Source organism: Zosterops lateralis (genome assembly GCF_965231275.1).
Source record: "Zosterops lateralis genome assembly, chromosome: 9".
Lineage (NCBI taxonomy): Eukaryota > Metazoa > Chordata > Aves > Passeriformes > Zosteropidae > Zosterops > Zosterops lateralis.
In genome coordinates, this window is record NC_139769.1 from 14,989,215 (window position 1) to 15,012,447 (window position 23,233).

Sequence of the window (23,233 nt, forward strand, 5' to 3'; positions counted from 1 at the left end):
TTATTCTTGATTACCATATTTATTGACTCTAAGTGGAAATAACCCAACAAGTCTTAATGGATTTGACTCATTATCATACATACTGTCTTTATTCCCTGTTCACATAAATTTCAACTGAGAAAGAAAAATATACATTTTAAAAGAACAGTTTCTAAATAAATTTCATAAACAAACTTCCAAAAAACTTCTGAAAGTTGGAAGGAAAGCTTTTCCAAGAGTTACAGCTCATGTTTTCTGAAGCAAAACATTTGATGTAAAGCACACCTGACATCTGACTTCATACACCTCAGAGGTTTTCTATGTAGTCTTCACTAAAGTGTACTTACTAAATGTTTCACAGTATCAGAGCATGAGTTCCTCCATCAGCTTTCAAACCTGTGGATTAGGTACTCACTGTAAACAAAACTTATTTAAAAGGACAGTTCAAATACAAATAGAAGAGGGCATTAGTAGCCAAGTTTCTTTGGGAGATAGATTGCATTTGGTTCTAACTTCCTTAAGAAAGAGCAGCAGACAAAAAGCATGGTAATCATTTCTATTATTTGAAGCTCTTCAGTTTTAAGAGCATTTGTAAAAAACAGACCGGATTATAACAAACTGAAATTTGCATAATTAACTTTGAAACAAAGCATTCTTAGTGATAAATGCATTAAGAGCTGAAATAATAATGTTAAGACAAGCTATTGTTTGTCAACTTGTCAGATATGTGTGCTGAAGCTTCCCTTCTAATTACAAGATGTTTAGTACACCACAACAGATATTTTAAAACTAATACAGATGCTGGAATGTTTCTTCAATTGTAGTGCACTTTGTCTGAGAAGATTACCATGACAAAATATGAAAAGGAAAGAGAACAGAAAGCAATGATTTACAGACGTTCTAGTTTTTCACTTAGAAATTCTTCCACACTATCTGTATTCCACTTGAGGATGCTCAGTTCTTCTGCAATGTTCCCACTGTCGTCCAGCAGCTTTAGTACAGGATCAGAACCACGCACATACTGGGAGGGAAAGAAGGAAAGGCAGTTACCTTGGCTGGGAAATGCATTCTCCATACCAACACTGCCCCTGCTCTCAAGTGATTTAAATCAGTTCAGATTTCTGACTTGCATTTAATGTCAGAGAGAGGAAAGTGGAGGAACAAGTCAAATGAAGGGGATGGGTGTCAGGAACACCTCCTTGTTCTCCTTGGTGAACCACAGCAGTTATTGCATGTGCAGAGGGGCAATGCCATCAGCCTGGCTTTGAAGGAAGGTATTTGCTCCAACTGTTTAAGTTACCAAAGCTAGATTTGCGATTATGAATGATTTTTCTTATATGAACTTTTTTACCATTTTAGAAATTCAGGGTCACTTTAACAGGTCAAAGTTCTACTATCAATTTCTAATGTAATCACATTCTTTCTTGCTGTGTTGTATCTGTGCCTACTATGGTTTGCTAGTAACATAATTCTTCCGGGCATCTCAAACTCACTAAGTCTCAAAATAAGGAATGCAAATAAAAGCTTTTAACAGTATCAGAAAGCTCTGACCATTTAAGTTTATGGAGATTTCCCCAGGAGTATTCCACTTTGCTCAGCTGAGTTACCCTAGTTAGTTTTACTTAATTAAGCTAGTGGCACCTCTATTGAGTTTTCCAAAAGTCTTGTGAAATAAACAGATTCATTTGCACTTTTTTTTTTTTCTGGTAATACTTGACACCAATTGTAGTCTAGACTGCTTTGATGTTCAATAAATCTACAAAGTTAAAAAAACAAAAAACAACAACAACAACAAAACAACAGTCAGACTTACAGAAGGACTTACAGACTTACAGAAGGAGAGAAAGCTTTTGAAAGAAACTGGAGGACACAGAGACATGAATGAGTGAGACAGAGGAAATCTGTTTTACATAGAATCTACTGCTGAGAAGACAAATCACTTATTGCAGCCATGCATAGCTATGAAGTGATTCCAGATGGTGCCATTTGGGCAATAGAGATGGGAGCACAAGATGTGAGAATCAAGATGTGTATCTTTGAAGTACACTTGAAGTTCACACACGATTTTAAGAGGAAAGTAAAGTCTTAGATTAGATCTTGAAACCCAAGAATTGTTGGAGCATAAGGTAGTGCAGCTTATGCAACTTTGCATATATGCAAGTCATAAGAAACACCATTCAGTATATGCTTTTCTATAAAGCTGGGTGTCTGAAGTATATAGAGAAAAACCAGCCCAACAGAACATAGCAAGGGAGTTCTGAGAGGGAGAAGAAAAATCCAGGGATCACTGAATGTATGGGAATGGCAGCTAGGGGAGAACAAAACAGGAGAAACAGAAACTATGACAGAATAGCTTGAGTAAATCCAAAATATCTATAAAATAAGAACAGAATATAAACATCTGCTATAATAATTTGTTCTTGGATTAAAACCCACTGAACAACAATAAAATAAACCAAAACCTCACCACCACCAAAGAATTAGTATCAAACAGTTACTGAGCAGTAAACAAATCAGTATTAGTAGCAGGATCTTGTAATGATTCACACTGGCAATGCAAATATATGTCCTCTACTAAAGGATTACTTGATCAGCAAATGGGAACAATCCACAGGACTTTCTCCACCAAACCTAGTTCTTCTTAACATCACAAACAAAAAAGTTAGGCTACTACTTACCTTGATTTGCAGTCCCCTGAAGAGTTTTGGCTTATCACTCCTGACGAAAGCTACAGTTTGGAGAAAAGAAAGAAAAATTGTTACCTACTTGCATAAAGTGGATTCATGTCAAATTAGTATTCCTCACATTTTTTTAAATTATGCTTTATAGGATATTTTAAGATTATTTATTTGCTAAGATCTTACTACTGTCACAAAATTAATAATGCTAAACTTATTATGCCAAAGGAACAACTATTTTTGCTAGTAACCAAACAAGAATTCTATCTGCTTCCATTTTCCTTGAACACTAGTGCAACTGTAAGGCAGTTTATGTGCACGCCCAGCTGCCAGCCTTCAGCAGACTGGCCCATATGCTGCCGCTACGCAAATGTGAGGAAAAGCGTTGGAGCGATCGGAATCTGGCTGGGGATCAGCTCTGTGAGGGAGGCTGAATGTGACACCCATCTCATCAGCACACTCCACACACGCTGCCTCTCTGCGGGGGACAGGGCACACAGGAAGCTGTGGGGAGAGGTGTTATTCTGGTGAACCAGACCGACAATCTTGTCTTGCAGAGATCTCTGAGATTATGTGTTGAAAACCAGCAAGAAAACAAAGCTAGAAAACAGGAAGAGAAGCTCGTATTTCCTCTTGTCTTGACACTCTTGAAGGCAGCAGGAGTCCTATGGGCTGTCAGGCAGCTACATGGAGACAAGGCCAGGGCTGAGGTGGGCTGCTGCTGCACAACTCCTCACTTGCACACAGCAAGTGTCAGCAGGTATTAACAGCACCGGCCCTGGATCCCGACAGCACAACCCAGGCCTTGCATTAACCTTAATTCTGAAAAGCTATTATGAAGTATTTCAGGACAAAGTGTGAGCATAATCCCCTACTTCCAAGCACTTCACCCTAATGAATGTCTGAGTTCTAGAAATATTTAAAATTTATTTAGAAAATAACTGTCCTCATTCTTCCTTTTCACAGTCAGGTTGTGCTAAAAGCTGAATTTAGTATCTACATTGACATTAAGTGGATTCAGGATGCTCCTGTAGTACATCAGCAGCATCTCCCCAAGGATGAACCCTGTCAGTACAGACTGACTCCTACAAGAGTGCCAGCTGCATGTTAAAGCTGCTTTTCCAAGGTTAGACAACAATGAATCTCTCACAAATTGCAGTGCATCCAGCTGGTGCATGGAGATGAGTGCAACCTCAGGACTAATGTTTCATACTGCTTGACAAAGTATAGTGCTTTCCTCAGTAATTGCAGAGATATCCCCTGGTATCTTTATACCTATCTTTACATTACTGCAGACAGTTACCTTAACACTTTCTCAGCATGGTTATACAGAGTGGCACTTATTTTCTTCCCTCTTCCACCGAGCTCTCAGTACAGATGAAAGTCATAGACTCTGCTTACTGCACCAACTTCTACACAATATAAACAAGGTAAAAAAAATACCAAGGGTCCATGGAGCTGACAGATGTACCAGGCCCCTGACGAAAATGAGACTTCTCTTTATTCCTTCTACAGGACTATATACTAATGTCATATTGTAAGCCGTATATAGCAATTTCAAATAGCACAAAATAAGCAGTACTTCCTCACATACTGGAGTTTGCTTCTGATTTAAACTCAAAGATGTATTTTCAAGTTCAGTGTTTCCCATGCCATTGTGACATGTTGTCATGGCTGTCATCAAAAGTAATGTGCAAAAAAGCAGCAAAGACATTTCTTATTCTTTGTCCAACAGTCCACAGAACGTTGAAGTGTTTCTGGAGGAATTTTTCCACATTTTTCCTCAACTTAAATCTAAAGCTGAAATCAGCCTCTAGGGCTTTATATGAAAAGAAGGTTGTAAGAAGCAGTCAGTAGAGTGGGTAACTAACTGCAAAATGGTAAGAGAGCACAGTAAAATGGATAAAGTTTCTGAAGCAAATCTGAACTCTGGAACTCAAGTGTAATAAAAAATTGCCTTTGGGAGGGACCTCAGGTTACAGCACTTTAAGCTTGTAACAGGTGTGAGGATTTGTTACTTGAGTGAGAGTTGAAAGCTTATTTGGACACGAGAGGCTGTTCTCTGGCTGCAGTGTTGGACTGAATGAGCTCACATAAAGTAGAAACAGCATTAGGTGGAAGAGGAAACTATTCTATAGGCAGCATTACATTCTGCCACATTAAAAGTAGCTATTTCACATTTGTATCAATGTCAAATGTCTAAATCTTCTGAAAGCTAATGCATTACAGAACATTTTTCCTGAAATTTTAGACAGCTGGAAAAAAATTAGTTTCTGTTATGGCATATTTATTTCTAATGCTGATCATAGTGACTTTCTGCATCACTCACTTGAATTTGCAATGCAACAAAGAAAAACACTCAATGTACAAGTAACTTAATTTGTATATTCTGAATTTATTTTGGAAGCTAAAATGAGAATCTCAAATACTGGTATGCATTAAAAACACAGATTACCCCATCAAACACATTTTTTTTTTCTTTCCACAAAATCAGTCCTTGAGTTGAATTAGCAGCCTTTGAAATGATGGGGTTAGGAAGTCAGATGCAGCTACAGTTAGGGCCTGCTTATCATGGGCTGTGGTGCATATGCTCCACCTTCACATTGCTCCAACCATTTCCCCTCTGTACCCTGACATCAACATTGCTTCTTACAGTTCTATGTCTAAATGGTACTTGCACATCATCTATACACTATTATTTAGTAGTTTGGTGTTTAATACTAAATCCTATCCAAGCTATCTCCCCATTTTCTTCTCTCTGCAGCAGGTTTAGAAATTACCACAGAGAAACAAACCTTTCTCTAACCTATCCATGGGTGAGCAGGAGAGGCCTTTTCCACTGTGATTTCTGTAGGATGAACTCTGAGCTCAGTGCTATGACACCACGTTCTGGTGAATTAAACACTGGACCTGTTTAATAACACCAGAGCTGTTCTCCAGGCAGCTTTGCAAATCACTTCACCTTATGCTCCAATAAACCATGAGCAGTACACCAAAGCACTTCTGTTGGAAGACACTTCTGAGGTGTTCCTGAAGAGCAGGGAGGATTGCCCCACAATCAACTACAAGGTCAGAGAAGTATCAGGTGTGTATGAGCATTTTAAAGCCTGGCCCCCATCGAACAGTGCTTTTAAAGACCTAAAACCAGCCTTTACCTATGAACACAGCAGGATGGAGAACTCACTGCTGTTGTTATAATGTCTATTTGTTTCAATACAAAACACAGAGGTGTAACAAGAAAGTCTGTGAAAACTAGTTTGTTGGAATTAAATCCCAGAGCTCAAAGTGAAGACTGTAGGAATCTAAGAATCACTGTGGCCAAAAAGGGCAAGTCTGTGTACATGCACACACACAATGCACTGTTCTCTGAGGTGCAGCAGGACACAGCTAAAGAGAACTTCCAGACCCAAAATGGACTTGAAATATCTCCCCAAGCAGAACAAACAGTTGTTCTGAGTTAACCTGAATAAACAGAAAGGAAGTGTAATGTTACTTCAGATAAGCTAAAGGGTAGTCTGTGTGCTTGGCTGTGAATTATTAGACACAAGCTGTTTGAAAGTAAGAAATTTTACTGGAGACACAAGTTTGTGCATAATGCTGCAAAATTTTACATAAAAAAGGCACAAAGGACTTGATGACACAGACTTGACCATTTTGTACCTGAAATGAATTTGAATTAAAAACCATTTTATTGAGGCATTGCCAATTATCAAGTGTTAAATCCTTGAAGACAGGAAAGACAGGAAATTCCAACTTTTAATAATGCCACCAAAAGCAGAGCATTGCTAAGACAATTGGCAATATTTGCTAGAAATGTGAATATGTAAATCACTGGGCAAGAAAAAAGCATTAATGTCTCCCTCAGATGTCTGTTTTGGGGACAAATACATGCTCTGCAGTTTTGAAGATGTTATGAGTCTGCTTCAAAAGTTACCATGAAAGCCAAGCAAAAAGACTCAACCATAGCACACGACAAGCACTTATTTCCATTTTAACGACTTCAGCTCTGTACCTTTTGGGGACCTCAGTTTGAGATAAAAATTAAAATTTAAGAATTCATTTGGCACATCAATAACTACTATTTGTAGTCTCTTGATCAAGTTACAATGCAGCTGTTCATGGTTTTATAAAGGCACCACATGCTCTCAAAAATGAATCCAAGACAGAGCTCCAATCAGGCCTGAAGAAGAAACTTGAAAAAAATCCCAAAGACAGGACACTTTGTATAAGCAGTTGGGCAAGAGACATTTCTGAATCTGAAGGGAAGTATTGTTTTAATTTGTGCATCATCTGTTCACAGAAGATTATGATAAGCAATTCATGTCTCCCACTATAATATCCATATTACTAAAACTCTTGGTAAGAAATGCTTTTATCTAGGCAAGATTTAAGGTTCATATAATTTTCTAACTTTCTTTTGTCAGTATTTATGAATTACAGATTAAAATAACTAGGAAAATGAGTGATCTTACCTCATACAATACAATCCCATAAGAAATTACATTTAGTAGCTAAAAGAATCCCCTTAACACTTGGAGAACTTGGGTGATATAATAGTGCTGATTGACTTTGAAGTCAGAGAATTTACTGTAGCTCATGCACACTGCATGAGTTCGAGGATTAAGGACCTTGTTTCTAGAGCAGATTTGCTGGGAACACATCCATTTCTTAACTCACAAGGAGAGGTGAGAATTATTTTACTGAAGAAAAAAAATAAAGAATGGAGAGAAATATGAAAGGAATGTACAATGAAAAAAAATTTAGTTTTTTAAACAAACTGGAAAGAATGTAGGAGTCTAAACACCGATCTTCTATCTTATCCTGAACAGAACACAGCTGCCACTGAAAAGTCAACTTAAAACAAATATGCTAGATTAATCACTGATCCAGCTAATTCATTATCCTATTCCAGGGCCTTAGTTTTAGGGATGTCAGCCAAAAACTGCCACTGTGTTACCCTTTATATTAAGATATTGCTTCATCTATGAATCTTATCACTTAGGTTTTTAATATTCTACTTTGATGGAGTGCTTTTAAATGACAAATATTTAAGAACAGTTTTATACAGAATAATTTCAAAATATATGTAATATAGGGATTAATTTTAGAGTACAGCATTTGTAACAGGGCAATTTATTTTTAAGGGAAATTTTTAAGTAAGAATATTTCAATATGGAATTTAAAAGAGACATACAGAAATGTGGTCTGTTATCAGACTTACCACAAGAAACTGTATCTGAAATACCTAATAGACATCCTTGGCCATATGCACAAAAGCCAAATTTAGTAGTTTGGTGTGAATACAAAAAATAACATTCAGTTCAAGACTGAGATAATCTTGCTGAAGACCAGACTTTTCCATCCTCCTGCTGAGGACTAGATTTTTGTCATCACTTCTCACATCTTTGCTTTCCTAGTATATACAAATATATCCCATATGTAATGATTCTCACATTTCAGGCACACAGGTGTGTTGAACAAAAATTATATAACCAGTAATTTTGAAAGAAACTTTGATAGAGAAGGATTGAGCAACCCACAGCTTTTTCCAATTGTGTAACTTTTACAAACCTTTATTAATTGAACTGATTTTAATTCTTAACAGTTATAATATGTGAATCTCATAATAAAAAAATCCAACCACACCAAAAAAGCAACAAAACAACACTGTTAATTCTTTAACCAAATAAAACATAATCCAGATGTAGCCTGAGACACATCAAGTCTGTGGGACTAAGCCAAGTGACAAAACAATTTACACAGGCACTCACAGGTCAAGACTTCACAGTTACCATACAGGAGTAACATACACTAATCCATGTAATTCTAATATATACACAGTCCTGCAATTAACAATGCCATTTTGTGTATAGTCTGGGGAGAAAAACCAAACACATCTAAACAAACTCTAACAAAACCCTCCCAGAAGCTATGGAAAAGGATTCAGTTATTTGTGATGAGACATTGTCAGTGACAGGCTACACGGTTCAATGAAGCCTACAAAGACAATGCTTCAAAAGCAGCAGCATGACCTTCAGGCAACCTAACTTCCAAAGCAAATGTCCAAGTGAAAAGCTGAAATAAAAACACTTCTTGAATGTAGATGTCTTAAGATGGAGATATTAAATACTGTTTCTGTTAGAAGTTAAAATAAAGGAGAAAATCTGAGTATTCTGAGATTAATACTAGTGTGAAGACAAATACCAGCTGAAAGAATATATTCTACTGCTTTTAAAAATTACTAAGTATGCTTCTAATACATATCCCACCTTTCAACCACTTCTAATACCCTAGCTGTAACTTTGGTTAGGATAAGTTTAGACTGAGTAGCTGCAGAAACTGGTGATGAAAACACAAAAGAGAAATTTAAGTGCACTACCGAGTCCTTTTTTCCTTCTTACATACCAAATCAAAACTGGTGGTCAAAACAGAGATCCTTCTTAAAAAGCAATGAAATATATCCAGCCACTTTAAAAAGTAAGCTATATGATTAATGAAATGTAAATATTTGAGGAGGTTTAGATAACCAAGAACTGAAAGGAAAAAGCAACTAGTCACAATTTTCAACGTTTTCCTTTTGCACCATTCCAAGTCTTTGGAACATGTTTCAAAGTGTGCACACAGCAGGAATTGAGGGCCATTTCCTTCAAGGACCTACACATGAAGATAACTGAGACACAATGCAGGCTGGAGTCAGGCTAACAGGTTAACATTTTCCTTCAAACCTATGGCTCAAATGAGCACTTAACTGTTACAAATCCAGAACCATAAAGCAGCTGAGTGAATGGGCAACAACAGTTGGGAATGTTTTTATGTTTGCTAAATTTGAACAGTCATGGAGATAACATGGACTCCTGTACTAATGAAGTTAATCTCCTCACGCCTCTCAAGTACAACAAGCCAAGAATGTAAAGAATTCTCATTTTGACATTTTATACAGAGGAGAAGAGAAAAGAGCTTTGCTCTGGCCTTTCAGTCATTCAACTCAACTGTGTGGGCAGAGGTGGTAGGAGAGGATATAACACAGTACAACTTACGTAAATTGTAACCTGTTTTAAAACCTCTTTTTTCCCCACTGTTTGTCAGCCAGCCTTCAAACAGGGAGGTATTAATACTTCCCACATTAGGTGGAAACATACTGTTTATGCAATTTTAAATTAGTACTTATGTCCAACTATGTCCAAAATATGGTGTTAGGGAGTATGGTATTAGGGTCCTCATTACAGGGAAAAAACCAAAGTAACCAGAGTACTGCTATCACCTAAGCTCTTCCCTAATTTATAAGAAAAGTCCAGTTTGAAATTTCTCACAGAATGTTTTCCTGCAGCTTCCTCACACCAGACACTGATGGTACTGATTTTCCTTTCACACTACTGTATTCCATTCCTGTTAGTTGACTGTCATTATCCACTGATAAAACAATTATACTGCAGGATCTGTGAAAATAAAATCGTTCCATAAGTGCACAATATAATTCCATCTATCAATTACTGGAGACCAGTTCTATGAGTCTCAGGTCAATGCAACTTTACTGATATAATATATTGAATTTATGACTACTTGTAATGTACTTAAAAGTACCTTCTGTCATTCAGCTGTGGCAGTATTTCATATTTGAAGGAATACTAGTGGCTTTACTTACCCTGGACTTGAGGGAACCTTCCCAATTTTCATCCACATACTTCTAGAACAGCTCCTGCATAAAGCTGTAATAATAAACAGAAGGTGTTAATGACAAAAGTAATCTAAATTACTAGTTTATTTAGAGTGTGTTATCTGTTGAACTGTTTTTATCTGAGGAGACAATATGCTACTCTGTTGATGCTAATTACAAGTAAGATCCTGGACAGAATCACAGTTCCAGACCTGTCTCTGATTATGCAACAGCTGACCATTCACTCAAGATACATGATAATTTTCATTCATTATACTAAAAATGTAAAAACAACAAAAAAGAACATTTGAGATGTACTGTTGGTGTAAGCAAAGTTTCATTTATAAAACGCAATTGGACACGTTACAATGGGAATTATGGGTTAGTAATAGGAAAACCATTTCTTCCTTCCCAAAGACACTAACAAAATCTTGTTAAATGAAATTTTAGTTTCCACTTTAAACCTAACTTGGACAATGAAATACTTATAATAAAGATAAGGCAGTGGCTTTAAATTTCCCGTTTCGGCTATTGGTTGATTTTAGTTCATTGTGTTTACAGAAAAAGGACAGATCACATTAACAGGCTTTTGGTGAAATAATATGTACAAGCTGGGCTAACTTTGATACTTGCTAATCACTTCTGTCAGCTATGCAAGATACTCAGATTCAGTCTTCTTAAAATATAAGTTAATTTCAGTTTTATATGATATCTAACTTAAAAAAACATTCACCTAATTATCTTGCATACTGTCATATTTTTAGACAATTTTGTGATTCTTTTTGCAACAGGCAAATGTTTCTATAATTTGGTGAATCTTAAATAAATTAAAAACAGATTTTCCAGCTACTAAAATAGAACTTCATACTCCAAAGTTAGGCATTTTAATATTATGCATAGTATATATACTATATATTTAATACTGTATACAAAAATCACATTCTTCTAAACCTTAAACCCCACTGTTTATAGATAAGCAGACAGAATGAGCTTGATTTAAATTTTTTTAATTTATTACCTTTCATAGACATTTAAAACCTCTGTTTTCGTGTTCTTTTAGACAGTGTTTTCATAACAAACGTGCAAGTCTGAGCATAGAAAAATATATCCTTACTGAAATTACATAAATTCACATTTCACTTAAAATATGAACTGTGAACACAAGTAATTAAAATGAATCTTCATGAATCACTCTGAAAAAGCGAACCACACATGACACAACAGAAACCTCAAAGACAATTTTATTAACATTCCGTCACCTCTCGTACGGAGGCATTATGGACAGCCAGAAATATACGTTCATTTCTGCATATTCAAATTCTGATTCAGGGCAAATTAGTACTTGCTTAAATACTATGAACTAGAACATAAGAAATACTCTAATCATTTGCAGGGAAATTACAACTTCTCTCTTGGTGTGAGCTAATCAATAATCATTACTTCCATGGGAAACTGAAAAGACAATGTTACACTGCATTATCTGTTCAGAACAGCATCTCGGAAATTTGCCTAACTATAGATACATTTTCAACTAAACACGTATTTAAGATAATAACCTAAGATTTGACTGTTAAAACCCAGAAATACTATGAAACAATACTCAAGAGATCATAAATACCAGTCTTTTAAAAAGCTTTTTCACCACCCAAATCAAGGTTTTAATTTAAAAAAAGCAGTGATAAACAGCTCAGATACTAGCTTGCATAATCAAAGTTCCTCTGGAATTAAAACATGAAGTAATTATAAAGATGGAGGAAACACGGCACAGGGGTTCATAAACTTTAGTTACTTTGTCTCTTTGTTGCTTAAAAAAAAATATTCAACAGTTCTATCAGCAATCCTAGATTCAGATATTCCTTTGCACACTTACTAATCCACTGAACATTTATACTGATTTCTCTGATACTGACAGTTATCTACATTTTTCTATCAAGAAGTCAGTATAAAGTAGACAAAGGAATAAATAGCCTTTGATTCAGTTAATTAACTGTTTTATGCAAGTCCATCATGAGCTAAGCACACTCAAATTTAGGATAACAGTAAAATGAGCATTTTTGAATTCTTATTGCTGCAAATTATTCTTAGTCTTTTTCCTTCCAAACAAGAATTTTTATGGAACAAGATCACTTTAGGAATCTAAAATATGTAGGACTACATATTTTGTGTCTACATATACTCGCTACACCCAGTTTGTAACTTGTGGTCAATATCTGATAGAAATTTAACAAAGAAAACAGCTCAACCATTAATGTCTAAATTTTGAGCTTGTAATTCTGCCATAATTGAAACCCAACTGTTCTGGTACAAAAAGGTTTAGATTCATGCTGGGATGAACAGCTGCTTTCTCGATGGCTAGACCAGAAAAAAAGATGAATCAACTGGCTTCATTTATAACTCTAAACAAAGGTGTCTTTTGCAAAAAACCCAGGTTTATTTGCATCACTTAGCCCACTACAAAAGCCTAGTTGTTAATATCTACCATCTCATTGTGTCCAGAGCAGATGTTCTCCAGATTTCCTTGTGAAGGCAGTCACTGTGTTCAAGTATTAATAAGAATGACATGTATCACTCAGCATGGAGGCACACAAACATCTCGAGTCAGTTCATTACACAATGCTTAACTCATGAGTCAGTTCATTTTAAAGTAATGCTTCACTTGTTTTAGTGCTCATGAAAGTGAGTTTAGTACTAGAGGCAATGAAATAAAGACTTTCTAAACTATTACTGGTGTCCATGTTAACAGCCAAAACAAGTGCTGATTCATGTCTGCATCTATAAAAAGAGCTTAGCTTTTTAAACAACATTTTAATAGCGTGTTTTCTAAGGTTATTGTCACAATATCTGAACTTTTCCCTTATCTTTTCCAAAGCATCAACTTGAGTTCAGTTTTATTCAAAAGTTTTTGGAAAGCATCTGAAACTCTCGTAACAGTTCACACTGATGCAATCAGGATGGCTCTTCACAAGTGAAAAGAGGCAAACCACACTATTGGTCATGTCTACTTCAATTATGAAGTAGAGTGCTAATTATAGCAGAATAACACCTTTTTGCATAAGAATTGTGCTAGTTAAAAATATGCATTGTAAAAATACTTTAACTTACATGAAAGAAAACATTTCACTTGCTACTAGGAAGAGAACTGAAGTAATTTCTGCAAGACACAGTTCTAGGAGTGCTTCACTTATACATTGATATGGTATTGTGATCACAGTTACTCATGGTGAAGACTCCAGAAGAAAAGTGACATTCCTGCTACATAACCATTAATGTTCACAACCAAAGAGGAATTCAGACCAAACTGAACTGCAAAAAACGGTATTGAACAGAGATTGCTTCTTGATCATAATAAAAGTATGTTAGATCAAAGGTGACAAAAAAGTTTAATAAAATACAGCAAGTTATACCTAATTTTACTTCTATGACATGCTTTGCACACTTTCTTCTAACTGTTGACTCAGAGTGACCCCACCTGACACAGGTTACAGAGTCTCATTCAGGCTGGGTTTGTACAGCTGTTTGTAATCAGCTGACAGTACCAGCATGTCTTAAAACATGAAATGAAACAGGCTGTTAAGGCAGAGCCACAAAAGGGGCATAAGCTGCTTTATGCTACCTGGATTCTCTCCAGTATGTGTGTACTGTCCTCTCATAATATCCGTTTCAAAAATATAGTTAAGTGCCGAGAACAAGCAGAAAAGCAAACTTACAACTACAGCTAAATCCAGAATTTTCACTTGCCTGTACAAGATTATCTTCCACCAAATATTTAGTAGCAAGTCTCCAATGTAAACAGTGTTTTTATTAAATTCACTGCAATTTTAATTTCATATTATGACATGAGCAGGTCTGCAGAAGACAGCTCCTCATCTTCTATCAACTTCAAAAAATTTCAGGAACAATATGGATGTTATTACTCTTAATGGCCAAAGTTCCTTGGAATATGCAAAATGCTACTGTTGAAAAATAGGGTAAGTGATCTCTTTTATGAAAACATGCAACTTAATTTTTACCGTGTTCCACCCACAGAAACCCAGAAAGCAATTAATTAACAACTAATTAATTAATTAGGTTAATTAATGTTTGTTTGTCTGAGAAATTTATAATCGAAAGAGATTTTGTTGAAAGTTTCTTTTGCTTTTTTTCCTAAACTCTTCTAACTAGCAGTTCATTTGTGACTTTTACTAGGAAACTAGTCTTCTAAACTAGAAAACTTTAAAATGATACACAGTGAGACAGAAACTATAAAGTATTTTCTATGGAAGAGAATGCACTTATATGGACAGCTCAAGGTTTTCAAAATCAATTGCCTTTCCTTTTCCTGGAGGCAGAACATGAGTAAGAATCTGTGGGTTAACACAGGGAGCAGTCAGAAAGCCTCACTGCCAGGAACATTATGAATTACTGCTTTATAATACAGAAAAGCAAGAAAATCATTGCTACACACACACACATCATTCTGAACTGATGTCATCAGTAAATTTAGCAGCAAATCAACTTCTTCCACTGACAGCTCATTATCCTGTGAAGGGAGATGCCTAACTCTAAATAAGAGCGTGGAAACAGAGTCTAACAGTCAAAAACCAGTTATGTGAATCAGTGCTACTCCTGTGATTCGTGATGTGTATTACAGGCAAATTGCTCTGAACAAAGCTGAGCAGAATCTAAGCTCTCCTTTATTTGTGGGGAAGGAAATTCCGACTGAGTATGAGGGTGAAAAAAGTCACAATGGCGGTGTTTAAGCACTGAAATAATTTACAAAGGAAGACTGTACAATCTGCATTCTTGGAGATCTTCAGGACTTTTAGGTCTGCTTTGAGTAGGAGACTCAAAGGAGACTTTTTATTCTGTACATACAAAATACAGTTGTGCATTATTATTACATTCTTCAGCATACAGGAAATGTGTCATCTATCACTACTTTTGGTGTTAAATGATACCCTCCTTTCTATAAACATTGGTGCTGTTTAAATCAAATAACCACTGAAAAGTTCCAAACCAGCTTCTGCTCTTGGCAGGCTATTTTTATTAACTTTGGTCTCTGCAATGTTTGGTGTAAGTTCATGTGAGCAAGAGATCTGGCACAAGGGTGAGAGAGAAAATGGAGAAGCTGAGCAACCACCAACCTTAGACCTCTGGAACTGCTGCTTGGATTAGGTGCTGTGAATACCCAGTTTGAGTAGGGGTGGAGAGCAGAGTGGAATGGAGAAGGGTGACAGAAAAAGGGCTCCTATGTACAGGCTCTCCCTTGGACCTAGTCACAATTATGCAAGTGAAAGAGTACAGACAGGATGTTAACAGGTCAAGTTTCAATTCTGGACTATACCATCTGATTCTATCCAAAGCAGAATCTCTGAACATCTCTCTCATTCTCCAGTCTGTGCTTTTGTTAAAAAATAAAGCATCTTGGAATTGCAAAGAAAACAGTGAGAACAGTTCTCATGAGATATTTATTTGACCTTGCACATTCCTTAAATTTTCAGACTTTTACGTTTTGAATTTTCTTCAAACGTAGAGTCAAATGCCAGTACTTTATCTAAATGATCAGCCTTAATTAGCTAAAGCTATTCCATTGACCAGCACAGATGCACATCAACAACTGAAACTCACATTTAGCAAATTCACATTTATAGCTTTCCTAACTTTTTTTTTTCACTGATAAGATCAGATAGAGCTCTTCCATGGGTAAGGCTTACCCTATTACAGACAGATAATGTATTTAATCTTAGCTTATCTGACAGAGATGAACACTTGGTGAATGTGAGCCAAACAAAAGGCAGTAAATTTCTGTCGTAGGCATTGACTAGTTAGCTGCACCTTCCTTATCTAGGATTACTTCTTGTCAACATTAATTTTCATTGCCAATTACACCATGTACAGAGGGAAGGGAAAAGTGTACATGGTAAAGTTCTTGAGAAGGACATCCACTGCAGCACTTTTAGTACAAGGAATGGTTGTGAATAATATTTTGAAGCAACAGTACTTGTTGAAAGGCAGGAGACTTTCTCAATTAGAGAGAACAGTATCACCTCAGTTCCCCATACTTCTCTATCAATGTAAAATCAATCTTGTATTAACTGTATGGGACACTTAGTTAAAAACAAACTTTGAAGGGAGATCATGTGACATATTAGTCTTAATTATAGTTTGGATTACTTGCTTGAATGTTGAATAAAATACGCTGTCATTGGATTACGCTATTTTTTAAGTGTCACTTACTAGAAAACCAATGAATTTGAACCATTTTTGTGTAACATGTTAGAAATAAGGAACACAGGTAAAAACACAATTTGATTTTTTACAAAATATCCAAGAGACTTTACAGGACACATCAAAAGACAGAAAAAGATGTGGGTTTTGAGAAACAGCAAGAAGAAGTAAACTAAAATTCTAATTAACTTCTGTAAGCATTGATATGACTTACACTTACTTCACATCTCTGAGATGTCAATGAATCCTAAGTAGTTCTCTGTTTTTAACCATGGAGTTGAAAACCAGAAGTTCCAACGAGAGTGGAACTATTCATGTTTAAAAGCCTCTGGCAGAACAAGAAAGCAGTCAACAGCAATTTGAGTGTAGCACTTTAATTAGTGCAATGAAAAGAAAAAAAACAAACCTGAAAAATGAATGTAAAGTGGGTCACACAGGAGTAGCCTGAAGCATTAAAAGCACTTCAAGTTATTCTACTTCCAGCAATTATTGTGAGTTTTGTAAACTATTTTTTGAGTTTTAAAATGTAAGCCTGATTAAGAATGTCACCTTATTCCTCCTTGTAATTCACAGGAGCACATTTAAAAATTCTACACATGTAAAAGGATGGAGTTTTAAGAAAGCTTTCAATTTGTTTTGTTGGTTTTTTTAATAGAAGAAGCACCTAGTCATCTGGTGCCATGTTTTCTAAGTCACCAAACACTTTAACATTACAGTACGACAAATACATGACAGTAGAAATTTAAGATGATAAAGTTCAACATGTATTAGTGAGCAAAAAATATTTTTCAAAGCTCCATTTAGATATATTGATAACTTTTATGGGTTGTAGCAATCCTGTGCAGTGCAACTGTGAAATTTAATGTATTGCAAATTTTATCACAGAGTTGATTTTTAAAATCAATTTGGATTTTGACACACATAGATTGTTGAGATAAATCTAAGATTATAATATACAATTAATGGGATATGCTTATAGCTATGTCTGAAATGATCACACAGCCTAAGTGAAGCTGCAGATGGAGTGCAGCTATTTTCAGCTACTCCAAAATATGGACAATCTCTCCTGCTACTACAATTTCACGCACAGTTAGCTTCACCTCCATTTCATCCTTCTGTGTTTTACACACCAGCAGTACTCTGCATCTGACAGACTGAGGCTTAAAACTTGCAGCTGTCTAAAGCAATACTGTTTAGGCTGGCTTCTAAATTAGTGTGAGACTGCATACAAAATCTCTAGAGGAGGAGAAAATAACCAAAACATTTTTTCATTTTACCCACAGTCCAATTATTGAGTAATTAAAATATTTCACTGGACAGGTGTCAGCAGAAGTTTAGAGCAAGACAAATTTTGTGTAACAAGCATATCTCACAGCTATTTTCCACAATGTCAATTCACAAACTACTGGACCAATAACGAGCAGGATTAATAAATACACTTCATTCAAGGCTATGAAACAGTTCAAATCTGTAAACATCTCATTTGAGGTTGCACTGATATTATGCAGCATGAAATATTTTTACGCCTGAGGATATTTCATAGACCATTTGTGAAAAGCAGCAATTATATAAAAATTTTCAGATAGATGTGCTATTACCTTTGATTTTAAATTCTCATTTAGAACTCAGGCAGAAGTCATGCAATAAACTAACCCTTGCTTTCCCTATTTCTAGTATTTGCCACATAATTGCAAAGAGAATCAAATTAAAATGCTGAAGCATGTCCTGGAACTCCAATAGTTGGCAAGCCTGTTTGCAGCAGAGACAACCAACGTGCTGTGCCACCTCATGGGAGGCAGTACCAGGTAACGAGTGAGCTACATCACCTACTGAGATTGTGGTTCAGAGAAGAATGATTCTCTGTTTGGGGCATGGTCAAGCATAGAGTCACAGCTTTAGCAAAACCCAGAGCACCACTGCTCTGGAGCTCAGCAACATGCCAGGCTGCTAATCAGAAAGTCAAACATATTACATTGAGATGCAGATTTTCAGAGCAAGATGAAAAAATTCTGCAAGCAAGAAGGTAGGGGCAAAAAAGCCTTTAAGAACTTTCAACATTCCTTCACTCTTTACTATCAAATTTTCATTAGAAAGATTTCTGTGGTAACAGGGAAAAAAAACCCAAAAAAAAACAGGGAAAAGGAAAAACTATAGTAAAAGGCAACATTCAGTTTTCTTGGTCTTCATACCTAGCATGAAAATTCTTGTTAAAGAGGCTGCTAAAAATTATATTGTTAATTTTTACATAATAGTAAGATCTCAGGTTCAGTTACAGACACGTTACAACCAGCACTATGTTAAAATACAAATCAATTCAAAATGTGACAATTCTGAATACAATCTGTTAAGATAACATTAACAGCCTCCAAACACTATTTTTCCACTGGCTAGTCTTCAAGAGAAGTTACTGAGTATGAGTGTAAAAAGAAAGTGAAACCTCCAATCACAAAATCTGAAATATACATTTCTAAGCAGTAGTAACAGTACAAAAAAAATCTGCTTTCTGAAACTGCATTCAAAGAAAATTAGAAATGATGGTATCATAAACCATATAATCATAGTGTTAGAACAATCCAATATTTCTATGCATGCACACAATATAGAAAGCCTGCATTCAAATTCAGATATGAAAATGTATGAAAATATTATCAAAATAATTTCTATAATTCAAGCTGCCCTCTTCCAATCCCATGTATCTTCCTTTTAAAAGAAGCTGGATATAGTTCCCAAATATGGTCACATCACACCAGAGAATGGCTGCCAAAGAACCAAAGATTCCCCTGCTGGTACAGGGACATTATTCTACAGCAGTATGGCAAGTCTAGACCCTGTAGATGTATGAATGGGGCTATGAATGAAGGTTGCATTTTCCTCTTGAAATGATAATCTAGATTCTCATATATTTTATTTAATGAAAAAGTTTCATAAACATGACATGTTAAATTATTTCACAAGAAGTTTGGTCCAAAACTCACCTTTCTAGTTTCCAGCTGAGCTTCTTCTTGGCAGCATTCCCTGCAGAACGGATCCAACTGCTTCAGATTGAACTGCCCAAGAAGGTTGCAAGAACTGCACAGCAAGTTACTGGAGAAGCCCAGCTCTCTGCAAGCTTCTGATGACAACTGTGCTCCATAAACACTTACCTGAAAGTCAATACAATGTTACACTTCAGTATAAGTTTATTTTTTTTAAAGATGACTTTAAATGCTTTAAAGATTAGAAAGAAGGAGTAAGTCTCCTGTGACAGTTTTACAGTAATGCCTAAATGATCAGCCCAAAGGTTCAAAACACCACCTTATTGAGAAGAAGGGAATTCCACGCACCCACAATATGTACATTTCAAAGTATCAGACCCGCCAAAATTAATTTAGATACACTTCTGATACCTCTACTGCTTTCCTATTGCTAACTTGTAGTTAAGAAGAAAACCTAAAGGTAATGAATCAGCTGAAATACACACAGTTACAGCTTTCCAAAGCCTCCTCTTCAAAAAGAATTTCAGTAACTTTCAGATCACTGAAAAGACTCACAGAAAGTAATGTAACAGCTAAGTTCAGGAAAAACACAACCAGGAAGGGATGAAATTAACCAAACTGCTCAAGGAGACATACGGGTAGGATTTAAATTTCATGTTAGCATTAATGTTACAGGAAAATTGCATATACTGTAAGTGGAGTGCAGATAAAACCTGCAATTCTGATTTATCAGCAATACTTTACAACAGGCAATTCAATTATATGGCTTCTATGTAAAACACCAGTTCCACTTTTTATGGGCAGCAAAAGTAACACAACCAATGACAGCACTTAAATGATATTTGGGTTTTGTTCTCATAGAATTGCTATGGTTGGTCATCATTGAGTCCATCATTAACCCAGCACCACAGTGCTCAGCCACAAACCCTGTCCCAAATGCCAAATCCACATGCCTTTCAAACACATCCAGGGATGGTGATTCCACCCCTTTCCTGGGCAGCCCATTCCACTGCCTGATCACCTTTTCAGTGAATTATTCCTAATATCCTGTCTAAACCTCCCCTTGTGCAACCCGAGACACAATTCTCTCATCCCATCACTTGCTGTGTGGGAGAAGAGGCCGACCCCCACCAGGCTGCACCCTCCTTTCAGGCAGCTCTAGAGACTGGAAAGTTCCCCCTGAATCTCCTGGGTGAGCTCCCCCAGCTGCTCCTCACAGAATTGTGCTCCAGACCCTTCTACTGCTCCACTGTCCTTCTCTGGGTTCTCTCCAGCACCTCAGTGTCTTTCTTGTAGCAAATTCACATTCCCACTTCTCTACACATGGATTTCTCACAACTTGGCTTAAAACCTTCCCTTCCAGCTGCTTGCTTTGGAGGGCAAAAAGTGAGAGAGAGAATTAATTAAGAATGGAGAGATAGACGGCGGCTTTCCCAGATGCTTTTCAGTCTGGGTAAAAGACCCCAGGCAAAACCTACTCCATCCAAAGCACCAACAAAACAATCAGCACCTCTGTGTTCAGAGGTGAGTGACAGGGCACCAGCAAACTCAGCTGGATGAGAACAGCCAAGACTCAGAAGAATTATGGTGGGCCAAACAGAAAAGTACAGAAGAAAAACTAAGTTTATCATTCAGGAAAACAGAATTCTCCTCACACCCACATGCCATCTAATCCACACAGCACAGCCAAGTAAGGCAGAGACAAAACCCATTTCCTCTGCTGAAGGGGCCAACCTACAGCTAAAGGAAAGACATGTCACTTATGTGACAGATAAAAAATACTATGGATTGAGAATTAGTAGAAAATATATTAGGTGCCTCATTAATCTATTTCTCTGTATGTGCTAAAAATTAAGAGCTAAAGTGTGAACAGAAAGTATCATACACAAACAAGCTATTCAGAAAACACTATTCTGTCAGGCAGAAAGCTATTTTTCTTCTTCCTACAGGACACTGTATGACAACAAGCAAGCAAAAATGGAACCCTGTTCTACTGGAATAATTTATCATTTTCTTAGGATTTTTATTAAGGTCTTTAGTTTTCAAATTATTTACTATTTATCTTTTTTCAAGTGTTTATCTTTTCTGAGTAATACTGTTAATAAGAAATACAACAATGACACAGTAGTGTAAAAAGCCCCTAAGGTGCAGTCCAAACACTGCCTAAGCTGCATTTTAATTACTGCTCACTTATTAATGATGGTAGTAACTAAAACAATTTTCTTGCACCTTGCTGCTTGCCGTCCACCCCTTTGATCCTTTACTGTCACTTTTGACTCTGTTCCCCTTGGAGCAGTATCAGGGCCACTGGCATTGTCACTTTGCTTCCAGCACTCTCTCCTCACACCTTTGTCCAGGAGACCTCTAAACAAACCGCAAACCTAAGGCCAATACTCTCCTGAGGAGTTTTTTGGGGTTTTACGTGTGTGAGAAAGAACCAACCAAACCACTAACAGTGTATGAAAGCAAGGAAAGGCTCTATTACATGATAATTCCTCACTCGAGCGGTTTTGGTTACACAGGAAGCTCAAAACACCTTGAGAATAAAACTACAGAAAGGTAAAAGAAAAAATAAATAGAAGAGTCTCTCTCCCTAATATTTTTACTCAATTTTTAGTATCTTAACTATCATATTTTCCTGAAAAAATAAATGTACTAATCATTATAAATGTCTCTGACTGGGACTGGGAAAAAAACTCTCACACTTCAGAAAGTAAATTCCCCTCAGAATAAGATACTTTCAGGCACTTCGTAAGTGATGCGCCTCATTTCACCAGCCTTTTGTCCTTCAAAGCTTTGGCTCCAAATGCACGTTACTTTGTAAACACTGTAATACACTGTTGCGTTGCTTTCACACCAACTAATTTACTATACGAAAAGAAAGGCAGCACCAATACAAACTGTTTTAGGAAGAAGGCAGAAGCAGAGATCAGCCTCCGACATGGAAAGCAAAAGGCAAGAGCGGGAAGAGGCGTCCCCGCCTCCCGCCCCGGGACACGTCTCCCGCCGCCTTCCCCCGCCCCCACACCCGCTGTTTCTCTCAGGAACTGCAGCCGCGCTCAGCCCCGGGCGTCGGCCCCAGCTCTCACCGCCTGCAGCCCCAGGAGCCAGCAGAGCCAGCACAGCCAACGCCGCCCCAGCGCGCCCAGCTCGGCCGCCGCCGCCATCTTGTGCCGGAGCGCCCCTGCCAGCGCCGCCGGGGGCCGCGGGAGGACCCCACCCATCGCGGGTGACCGGCACAGCGCCTGATGCGGGAGAGCACAGACTTCCTCCCAGCCCCTCGGAGGGAGGGAGAAACTGCTAACGCAGAATATCTTCTGAAATTCTAGAGTAAAGATATTTTAGTCTGTTCAGAGCAGTGCTTCGCAGCGAGGCTGGAGGAACTGCCATTCCCCAAAGCTGGTCGGGCATTGCGGAAACAACCCCCAATAAAGCCCTTTCCCCTTTCTTGGGAACTGCTGCCAACCGGCACATCGGCCCCCAGAGCGGTGACTGCCAGCCGATCTGACCAATAGCATCGTGCTTTCCCCACGGGCAGCGGTGCCTGTGCCCAACGAGATTGGGCGGATGGGCGGGACTTCAAGCGGCGCCTTCCAATGGGGAAGGGACGCATGTAGGCGGGACATCGCCCCGCTCCGGCGGCTCAGAGCGGCGAGGGGGGCGGAGCGATTCCCTCGCCGGCCCAACCGAAGGGCGCGGGGGGCGGGGCCGCGGCAGCACGGCCCAATGGCGAGGCGCGG

The 23,233-nt window shown here is 37.5% G+C and overlaps 1 protein-coding gene across 1 annotated transcript; it reads right to left on the reverse strand.

Moving 5' to 3' along the window:
- SELENOF (selenoprotein F) lies at window positions 1–22,707 on the reverse strand. The gene is made up of 5 exons (XM_083867474.1): window positions 22,583–22,707; window positions 19,494–19,661; window positions 10,300–10,363; window positions 2,658–2,707; window positions 1–1,000 (listed from the first exon to the last, which is right to left on the reverse strand). Exons 1-5 carry the CDS (start codon window positions 22,658–22,660, stop codon window positions 869–871), a joined length of 492 nt encoding a protein of 163 aa, XP_083723600.1. The 5' UTR covers window positions 22,661–22,707; the 3' UTR covers window positions 1–868.
- Between the last annotated feature and the right edge of the window lie 526 nt (window positions 22,708–23,233).